Source organism: Antechinus flavipes, chromosome 3 (genome assembly GCF_016432865.1).
Source record: "Antechinus flavipes isolate AdamAnt ecotype Samford, QLD, Australia chromosome 3, AdamAnt_v2, whole genome shotgun sequence".
NCBI classification, from domain to species: domain Eukaryota; kingdom Metazoa; phylum Chordata; class Mammalia; order Dasyuromorphia; family Dasyuridae; genus Antechinus; species Antechinus flavipes.
In genome coordinates, this window is record NC_067400.1 from 319367399 (window position 1) to 319378443 (window position 11045).

The following is an 11045-nucleotide window of genomic DNA, read 5'->3' on the forward strand; positions in this document are numbered from 1 at the left end:
TAGGACGAAGATTAAAAAAGTGGCCATTTGGTTTAGTGATTAAGAAGTTACTAGTGACTTTTTAGAGAACAGTTTTAGATTAATGCAGGTGGAAACCAGTTTGGTGGAACAGAGAAGTCCAGGGAGGAGAACTCTAGTTGAAGTCAAAGGATGCTCATATCCTGCCTCTTCTACTTACCACCTATATGATGTGGTCATCTCACTCTTTTTTTGTCTCAATTTCTTCACTGATAAAACAAAAAGGTTGGACTAACACGACAACTAAGATGTCTTCTCACACTGAATCTATAATCCCATACTTATAAGGGAATGAATCAAAGTCAAGTGGAATATAAGGAAATTTTCAAGAATTTCTTTCTGTGCAAAAAAGGAGAGGGAAGGGATGGCAGCCAAAGCAAGGGTCCTAGTAGGGAAAGAAGGAGGCATTGGGAGTGATTGAAAATACAAGAAAAAGAGAGAAAGAATGATTATTGGAGAAAGGGCTTGATTAAACTGAAGAAGGCAAAATAGAATAGAATCAAAGCCAAAAGCAGAATGATTAGTCTCAATGACTTTTCTGTGACCAGTGAGACGGTGAAGAAAATAAGGAATAAGGCTGTTTTCAGAGGCAGAGGATGGGACTTATTGGAACTTTTGTTCAGTGACCTTGATCTCAGTGAAATAAGAGGCTATCTCACATCACGAAAATTCCTAGGCAACAATAAGGATATAACCTGAAGAAAGAAAGGAAAAGTTTTAGAGTTGTTATTATAGGAAATGAAATAGAGACTTCATAAAAGGAAATGTGAGGATATGTCTGGCATGTATGTATGATATGGGGAAAAATTTGCCCCATTTGCATGTCTCCTCATGCAATGATTTTACAGTAAGAGGTAGTGTTCAAAATGAGACTGAAAATCAATATAAAGAGATAAAAGTTCCCTATATCACATATTATACTCTCCAACCCCTCCCAATCTCATACCACTTAAAAATAGGCACATAAGAATTAATCCTCAATTACTTTAAAAATCTTGAAGTTTTCTTATCTATGAAATGAGGAAACTGGATTAAATTAAGGATCCTTCCATTTCTAACTCTTATGATCTTAGAATCTTTGCACATAAAATGAAATCACTCTTAATGAAATCAGTGAGTAGATATGATTATCCTTCTCCCAAACAACTTTCTCTTTGGCCTTGGAATAATATGAAAGATGTTTCTGCAGGAAACCCAACTACCTGATTAAAATCCCTGACTTCATAGAAGTTTATGGGGGAAGAAGATAGAAATAAAAAAAATCTTCCAGGTGAATCGTCTCCCCATAGAGAATTAAGAAGTAGGTAACGGCACCCATGGAGATACACTCACTTCTGACTGTCAGCATCCACCGGCTGGTTACACGACCTTTACTGTTGTAGGCCATGCAGCTGTAGCTGCCACTGTCTTCCATCTGAGCCTTCTGTAGGCACAGGCAGTGCGTAACATCTTCATCTTCGTATATCTGGATCCCTTTGCTTTCTTTAAGCAGGGTGTTGTCCCGGAACCATTCCACAGTTGGCTTTGGAGTCCCTGAAACTACACGAATAGGTAATGGTTTGTGTGTGTGTGTATATATATATATATATATATATATATATGAAATAGTGTTAGTGACTGGGGGTGGGAGAGATGAGTAAATAAATGAGAGCACAAAGCCTGATGACCAAACTACCCCTACCTGTCCACTCCCTCCCTCTTTTTACAATGCCTTTTATCCCAAGGAATGTCACACGACTGCATCTTTTCTTAACATCCATTTCCTAGTTATGGTCTCACTTTGTAATTTATTATGAAAAATTTCTAATGACAAGTACCATGGAACATTTTTTGAAACCCCCTGTGGGTGAACAGAGCCAAAGAAAGAGAGCAAGCCAGAGGCATGAAAGTCGGGACACAAACAGAAGTTGGACTTATTTCAAAGTGAGGAAAATGGCATTTGCAAATGGAAGCCATTCCTCCTAAGAAGAAAAGCTTAACATGCTGGGCCAAAGGCAGATCTTATATAACACAAGTGGGCTAGATTATGGCATAATCATTTTTAGGTCTTGAGTTACTGTTTACATAGGCCCTTGGGACCAATATTATCTCAAGTATTGGGGTCATACTTGCCCTGAAGGCCACAGGAGTGCAGGGATTATGAATGTGAGGGACAGCCCTGGGAAAGAGGGAGAACTAAATCCCTCAGTGAACACCTGGTGCTGGTCCAGCAATACATTTTGCTAGAAGATGATATTCGGGGAGCAAAGGATTATGGTTATGTCAAGCTCAGGGCACAGCCTGTTTGTTGGGCCTTAGCTACAGAAAACAGGATATCTCCAAAATATTTTGACTTTTGTCAGACTGGGAAATCCTGAGCCTTTGCTGTATTAAATATTTCCTGAAGTTGGAGGCTAGGTCTCCTTGCCTCTGTGATTCCTCTTAGTATACCATGGCTCTGAAGGGCCCTAAGGAACTTGGAATAGAAAATAAATGAAATTAATGGGGGAAACTACAAGACCTTAAGGAAAACATTGTCTCACTCACCCCGACTTCTAAACTTGACTTCGTCTCCTTCTTGGATTTCCTGACTCTCAGGCTGTATCAAGAATTGAGGGGACTCCCCAAGGGCCTTGTTTCTTCGGTTTTCAAGGGTAATTTTCTTGGTGGCTATTTTGGTCTCCAGTTCCTGGCTCTTGGGATCAGGTTCCTTTGTCAGAGGAGATCCTATAGACTTCGTTGTGGGTTTCTTCTCTTCCCCTTGAAATAGGAGGTTGCCCGTGGCTTGTGGCTTGGATTCCACAGAGGCCCTTACAGACTGCAGGATGATAGTGCTCGATGTCTTCTGAAGCACTGGGGCCACCTCTGGGACTTTCTCATTCAGCTTGGAGAGGGGTTCTGGACGAGATTCACTGAGTGACTGGGCTGGCCTGTGGGTTCTTTCATTTTCTCTAGAGTACTTTCTTAGGAGGTCTGAGTGATTGTGACTCGTTTCTACACTTTCTAGACCACTCAGGTGGCGATGTTTTGAGGTGTTATCAGCTGTCACTTTCTTAATTTCTGAACTTCCAGCCACAACTGCGTTCAAGGGATATCTGTCGTTAGGAAGAAAGAGGGAATGAATTAGTTCAGAGAATAAAAGAATCATCAGGACACTTAGAGACATTAATCATCACAAAGTCAGAAATCAGAGATTGTAAAAACCCCATGAAGTAAAAAAAAAGTTAACACCAAAAAAAATCCCTCCCATATTGGAAGTCATGTTTCACGGGCAAGTGTTAAAATGAATAATAACCCCTAAAACTAACAAGTCTGAGAACCACAGAAAGTCCTCAACAATAATAATAGTTTGTATAAATAACATTTTATTATATAAACTTTATATATATAAAACACTTTAAAGTTTGTGTACATGACTCATTTGATCCTCACAACAATAAGCTGATAGTATTTTATGCCCGTGTTACAGATGAGGAAACTAAGGCTGAGAAAAATTAAGGGATTAGCTCAGGGTCACATAGTGAGTGAGTGTCTTATCAAGAACTGAATTCAGTCTTTCTGACTCCAGCCTTCTATCCATTGTGTCTCCTAACTGTCAAATGATAGAAGAGATTTTGGAGATCATCTGTGTCAAGAAACTTATTTTTAAATAATAATACTAAAGACTATGAAAGATAAAAAGGACTTGGGATCACTTGGCTTATAAGGCACAAGACCTGGGATTTAAACTCAAGTCTGTGCTTATTCAGTAAGAATAAACTATGCAATAAGGATAACATGCAAAGAACTATGAGTCTGTGTATGTATGCATGCACATATGTGAATATATATTCTGTGTGTATACAGGTATATGCATGTGTACATATAGTTGTATATAATATATATTAAGGTGTATATACAGTAAATACATGCTATACAATATGACAATATGTAGATAACATATACATGTATATGTATGTATGACTTGAGTGTATATATATATTATATATTAAGGTACATATACAAATAGTTATAAATATATATTATATATTAAAGTATATATACAGGAAAGACAAACTATATAATAAGGACAATATATAAATAATTACACATACAAAGACAAGGACTGTATTTGTGCCTTTTTTTAAAAGCATAGAACCTGGTATATAGTCAGTGCTTAATAAATGCTTGATGACTAATAATAAAGTTCTCAGCCATTTTTCATGGTGGTCCAGGTAACAAATAGTACTTTTCGATAACTCTTAAATATTTCTTTGTATCTGAAATGCGTTAGGTCAGCATCATTTCTCCTCCTTATAATTCTGGGCTCATTCCTGGACAGGGAAATGGATTCCCAGAAACATTCTGAAGAAGGTCAGGAGGAATTTGAATCACATTTACAATCTCTACACAGACATCAAAGTGAACAATTCTCAGCGCCACTGTTTTCTCAAAGTATTTTTGCTCCTGACACTGTGAAATTATGTGGAAGAAAAAAAAGTGGAAGAAAACAATAAATAGGAGCCTTATATCTGGGAATCATTTATGGTGCAGAGATTGTAAAACTATGTTTGGAATCAGAAGAAAGATGAGAGTTCAAATTCAGGATTTGCTGCCAATTAGTCATATGATCTTGGGCAATCTATTTAACCTGAGGAGACTCAATTTCCTCATGTGTAAAACGTGGGTGACATTTATTCTACATACCTAAAAAATGTTAAAGGTCAGTGGAAAATAGTGGAATGGAAAGTACTCATCAAGTACAAACCATCAAGTAATACAAAAATGTCAAAGATAACTCAGCTCCCACAAATATATTATTATTACTATAATACTAGTATAATAAACAGTGATAATTTCAGAGAAAAACCTTATATTCCCTTTCCTTTTTCAACTCAATAATCAAGACAGTTAAACATACCTATTTGTCTTATCTGTACCTGGAAAAAGAAGAGGGAAAAAGATACTGTTAATAAAGCATCTTACGATCCAAAGGAAAGATAAAACAAGGCCTCTATGACTTTGCACAGTATTTGAACATCCCCAAACACTGAATTATCTTTGCCCTTCCTACACCTTCATCTTAGGTAACCAGCCCAAAATCCTCTTCGCTCAATGTCCTGATTTTTTTAGGGTTAACACCCCTGAGAAGTATCATGGCAGAGGTGGGAAAGAATGTAGAAGACCCATGTTCAAGTCCTGGCCCAGACACACTTTAAGGCACATGACCCTTGATAAGTCTTCCTCAGTGCCTCCAAGCAACTCACCGAGACAAGAAGTTGTATAACATTTGCCCCGCTGCAGCAGTTGAGGCAGGGTTTCCTTACAAGGGGTCCCCTACCCTTACCAAAGTGCAGGTGCAGATTCTGATCATAATTCCAGATGGATACACTGAGGCGGGCCGAATGGGCCAATGTCACCAGAAAAGGTCTACTTTTTGTAGAAGCCTACAATATTTTAACTTAGAGAAGGGGGGACCTTGTTGTACTGAGGGTCAGTGGTCTTCCAAAAGAGAAAGCAATTAATTTCCAACCTCATTTCATAGATAAACTTAATAACAGGAAAAATAATAGAAATCACAAAATTACCTCAGTAGATGCCAGGCGTTAATAAACAAAATAACTATTTTTGCTTAAAGTGGGGGGGAGGGGAGGGGAAGGGAAGAGGGAAGAGAAACAGGCATGGGAGATCTCTTTCTTAAAATGAAAAAAAAAGAGTACAGTGATCATATATTTGTCCTTAGTCATTATTCCTATTTAAAATAAAAAGCATTGATTATAACTGTTAGACAAGAAAAATAAGTAAAAAGAAAAAAATAAGTACATTAGTTTTTATAGATAACCTAACTTTGTATCTAGATAATCTAAGAAAATGAACCAAAAAGTTATCAAATATAAAAAAACAAATACCAAAGCTTCAAAAAATATGATAAAATTCATAAATATCATATTTCTATATGACATGCAACTACAAAATATAGAAAAATACAATCTATTCACCATGTTAAATTAATTTGTGGAATAAAAGATGAATTTTTAAAAATCTAAAAGCCTAATGGGAGAAATAAAGAGATGTATAAATACTTTGAGGCTAACTGGGAAAACCAATAAATTAATACTAGAATCTACATGGAAGAATAAGCAGACATGAACATGAAGACTATACATAAAGGCACGCATATACACTTCAATGCAGAGAAATCTACAAATATATATATACACAAACTATAGCTTTATAAAATACTATAAAGCCTCAGATTTCTAACTTAATCACCTAATTGCTGTCTGCCTCATTTTTCTGATCTGTAAAATAATGAAAGTAAGAGATCTTATGTCTCAGAGTTGTTGTAAGGATAAAGTGAGATATTTGTAAAGCACTCTGGAAAATTACAGTGCTACATAAATATTCTTTTTGTTATCATTGATATTATTCTGTGTAGGGTATACCAAAAATCTTATTGAGATTTTGTTATTAAATGCTTAAAATGTTCAGTCATTTTACTCATGTTTGACTCTTTGTGATTCCATTTTGTATTTTCTCGGCAAAGATATTGAAATGACTTGCCATTTCCGTTTCCAGCTCATTTTACAGATGAGGAAACTGATATAAATAGGGTTAAGATATTTGCCCAGGGTCACATAGTTATTAAATCTGAGGCCATTTTTGAACTCACCAGGAATCTGCACCACTTGGCTGTCCCAAGATATGTGTTTGTGTTTGTGTATATAAGTATATACACATATTTATACATATGTGTATACATACATATATTTAGATGTAAATGTAAAATATGCAGGTACCACATAATATGGAGTTGAAAATTTAAAAATGAATAACTAAATAGAATGACCTAGAAAAATATTCAAACTACAATAGGAAATTGAGACAAAACAAATAAAAGAACAACAAAGAGAAGGATCTCTTTATTTAGTACTTGGCTACCTGCCTTTTATTTTTCCTCTCTAAGCATTCTAGTCATCATTTACTTACTGTATTAAATATCAATGATGAATAAACTTGTGTCCACACAAACTTCACACTGACAAATATATGATGGGATAAAGAAAATCCATGATAAAATCTATTCATAAAACAAGTACTAGAAGAACGCAAAACAAGATTCATGGTAGATGGGAGCAGGGGAAGGGAGAAGCTTTTATGCATTTCAAAAAGAGAGGTTTTTTATTTATTTTCTTCTTTTGGGTAAGGCCTGTGATTGTATTTATCTTGGGAGTATCTCCTGAGGAAATCCCCATTTCTGCAAATAACAGTCTTAGCAAGTTGCCTCCAGCACTGACAAGTGAAGTGACCTGTTCAGACTAGCATAAGTCCAAAACATCATTAGAATTGAGTTATTTCTGACTCTGAGGCCAGGTCTCTATTGATTACTCCATCACAACTGACTCTTAGTAAATAAGTCTAGAAACCAATTTAAGAAAAATCATTATATACGTGTGTGTGTGTGTGTGTATGTATGTATGTATATATAATACTATATATATACTAGAGATAACCCTAGATTTGACATAATAAGAGAGCATTAGAATTGGAGGAAGAAGAACTGGGTTTCAATCCTGGGTTTTCCTCTAGGAGAGAGGGATTTTTCCCCCCTCCATTTCTTTTCTCATTTATTATTTTAAAGTTATATTCTTAATAGCACAACCACTGGATGAAAAGGTCTCATTAGTTTTATAACTATTATGTATTGCTATATTTATTTTTTAACTGTCCTTGCCAAGTTTATGGCAAATAGAGTGGTATTTCAAAGTTATTTTAATATTTTTTTTTAAAAAAAGGATTGCAGATTTAGAGTTGGTAGGGCCTTCAGTCACCATCTACTCCAAATTCTTTATTTTATAATTAAGGAAGTTAAGTGATTCATTGAGGACATATATACAATAATGGAAAATGCAGTTAAAGGAAGTTAAGTGATTCACTGAGGACACATATATAATAATGGTCAGAGGTGGGAATAGGTCCCATTACTATTACTACTGTACCAGAAAGAACATGAAGCCTATCAACTCTAGGCCAGTGATCTTGATCTTGATTCTTAGAAAAATTATGGAGCCTATGATGAAAATTATGGTAAGTTAACACTGAGAGGAGGAAGCAGTGATTTCAAAGGAACAGCCAGGCTTGATCAATAATACCTCACGCCAAATCAACTTTACTTCCTCTTTTCTCAGGATCCCTAGGTTATTAAACCAGGAGAAGGTTGTAGAGACAGTTTACTTAGGTTTTATCAGGGCATTTTACAAAACCTGTCTTGCTGATTTGAGGGACAAATGGACTAGGCCACAATTCAATTAGCTAGATTTGGAGCTGGCTGAATAATGGGACCTAATGAGCAAGCAATCATTCTCTCTCTCCTTTGCTGGATCCTTGTCCAAATCATGTTCTCTAATTGTAGGTATCCCTCAGGCTTCAGTGAGGGGCCCTCTTACTCTACTACCTCACTTAGCAATCTCATCAGCTCCCAAGAATTTAATTATTATCTCAAGGCTGATGATTCTAAAATCCACCTTCCCAACCTCTCCATTGACTTCCACCCTACATCCAATCTGTTGCCCAGGCCTGTCAAATTCACTTTTATAACATCTTTCCAATATATTCCCTTCTCTCCCCTGAAACTGCCCCTATTTTAGTGTAGGTCCTTGCCATCTCATGCCCTGATTACTGCAATAACTTGCTGAGGTCTGCCTACCAAATCTCTCTCTCTCTAATCCATCTTCCACTAAAGGGATTTTCCTAAAACACAAGAATGATCATGTCACCTTCCCCATTCAATAAACTCCAGTGGCTCCCTATTGTCCCCAGGAACACATGAGAAATGCTTTGTTTTGGAATTCAAAGCCTTTCATAGTCTAGCTCCCTCCTACCTTCCCAGTCTTTTTATACTCTAAGGTTCTGTTATTCCTAATCTGGCACTATTACTCTTTCTATTCATTTCTTGTTGATTTTAAATTTAATTCTGGAATTGGCTCCCCCAATCCTCATCATTCCTTTCCCTTATACCTTCCAATATTAAAAAAAAAAAAAAAAAACCTCATCATTTTGCTTAAAAATGAAAATCAAAATAAACCAACCTTAAAACTCTTGTTTCCCCTTATAGGGACCATACTATGCCATATTATGAAATGGATTATATGATTACTAGTGCTGATTCATAATTGGAGGAAGGAGGAGAAAGATGGATGCTTAAGGTGTAAGTGAAGCAGGAGTATAAATTATTAAAAAGAGGGAAGTCAGCCGGGAATGAGATTAGGGAAAGAGACCTGAGAGCTTCTGCCAAACAGCTCTTGTAGTGTTTTTGTTATAAAATTGACGAGAAGTGAATAGAGGGAGTAATAGTCCCAGATTAAGAAAAATAGGACCTTAGAGTGGGCAAGGCCCATAAAGCTCTGCTGCTTCTCCTAACAGACAGCAGAAGTATGTTGGAGCACATAAGAGTGGGTACCTATAAATCATGACTGTGACAAGTACCCTAAGAGTATTCACAAGCCCAGGTGCACACACTCAATGAATCAGTAGGTGGTTCCGGCGGTTCGGGCCAGCAGCATCTGGAGGTCCCCAGTCCCCAGCACCTGCACCCCTGGACTGTACCTTGGATGATGAGCTCTGAAGACATGGACGCCCTCCCTGCTACATTCACTGCTATGCATGTGTAAACACCCACGTCAGACGGCTGGACCTCCTGGATCTCCAACACTTGCACCCCAGTCTTCTCAAGCATATGGATCCGGGCACTCGGCTCCAGCGGGACCTCCTCCTGTGGGCAAATGAGGAATAAGATATCTAGGTAACAGAGAAAAGTCCCCCTCAGCCCAAACTCTTGGCTGCTTCTTCCACTGGCGGGCTGAAAACCGCAGGAACTATCTACTTAAACCACTAAGGTCTGGAGCAAAAGTCTTCCAATTTGGACTTCCACATTCAATCTATGGTAAATAATAGTCAACAAACATTTATTAAGCACCCACTGTGTGCTAAACCCAGCAACAGGCAATGGGTGGAATGACAAATAAGGGTGTGGGACTTGAAATCTGGGTGACCCAGGATGGAACCCTACCTCAGACATTTATTTAGTGGGATGACCCGAGGCACCCCCCCCCCCAGTGCCATCTCTGTTATCTCCAGGTTAGCCTGTGTGTATTTTGTTCGTACCATAATTGATTGCATGTTGCCTCCCCCATCAATCTAAACTACTGAAGAACAGGAATTGTATAGCTTTTCTTTGTATCCCAAACAATTAGCACTGTGTCTAGCACATAATAGGAACTTGGTACATTTTTATTGACTGACTAACCTTTTTAAGTCTCAGTTTCCTCATTGACAAAATGAGGATAATAATACTTGCCTCCAAAGGTTTCTGAAGTGACCATAAGGTCTGTGAAAATGGTATTATTATTATTATTATAATTAATCAACTGAGATTCATCACTTCCTTTACCAATAATAATTACTTTCATTCAGCATTTTTTTGGGCTATCTCCTGTATGGAACAAGTAACACAAATACTGATCCCATCCTCAACTCAGTTCCCCTTCACATAATTCAGATAATATTGCGAGTTGCAAATTGCAACACTGCAACATAGAGTTGCAAGGACTGTTGGGATACTGTTTAATCTAGTCCCTTCATTTCATTAACACAAAAGATATGGCTCAAAGAGGTCAAATGATTTGCCAGTGGTCAAGTCCAGTCATCCATACAAGCCATATAGATAGTCATCTTTGTGGGTCCGCATAGAATAACACAGGGAAGACTTCAGAGCAAGTGAAATCAGCCCTTGATGCCCTCCTCTCCATGGACAGCCGATCTCATTATCCCTGCCTTCCTGGACTCTGAACCCAAGGCTCATCCCTGCCTCTTCATCACTGAAAATGACCCGTTTCATACCCCAAAGGCACAAAATGTCAACTAACCACTCAGGTAGGGACACAAACCATGCTGCTGAGTAAGATATCAAATCCCAGGGGGTCGAAGCTGGACAGTACTTTAGCAATGATTTAGTTTAAAACTTTTTTTTAGGAAGAAGAAGCTGAGGTAGAGAGCAGTTCAGTTCAGTT

At 37.5% G+C, this 11045-nt stretch overlaps 1 protein-coding gene across 2 annotated transcripts in view; it reads right to left on the reverse strand.

The window, feature by feature from the left end:
* Window positions 1–9727, reverse strand: part of MYLK (myosin light chain kinase) — a 198893-nt gene extending 189166 nt beyond the window's left edge. Inside the window, exons 1-4 of one of the 2 annotated variants that reach the window (XM_051985428.1) lie at window positions 9583–9727; window positions 4898–4916; window positions 2545–3092; window positions 1351–1557 (exon numbers count right to left, since the gene is read on the reverse strand). In XM_051985428.1, coding sequence (XP_051841388.1) covers window positions 1351–1557; window positions 2545–3092; window positions 4898–4916; window positions 9583–9712 — 904 coding nt within the window. In that variant the 5' untranslated portion in view covers window positions 9713–9727. Of the gene's footprint in view, window positions 1–1350; window positions 1558–2544; window positions 3273–4897; window positions 4917–9582 lie in introns of those variants that run through there. The other variant, XM_051985429.1, reaches the window with a different exon arrangement.
* Window positions 9728–11045: the final 1318 nt, after the last annotated feature.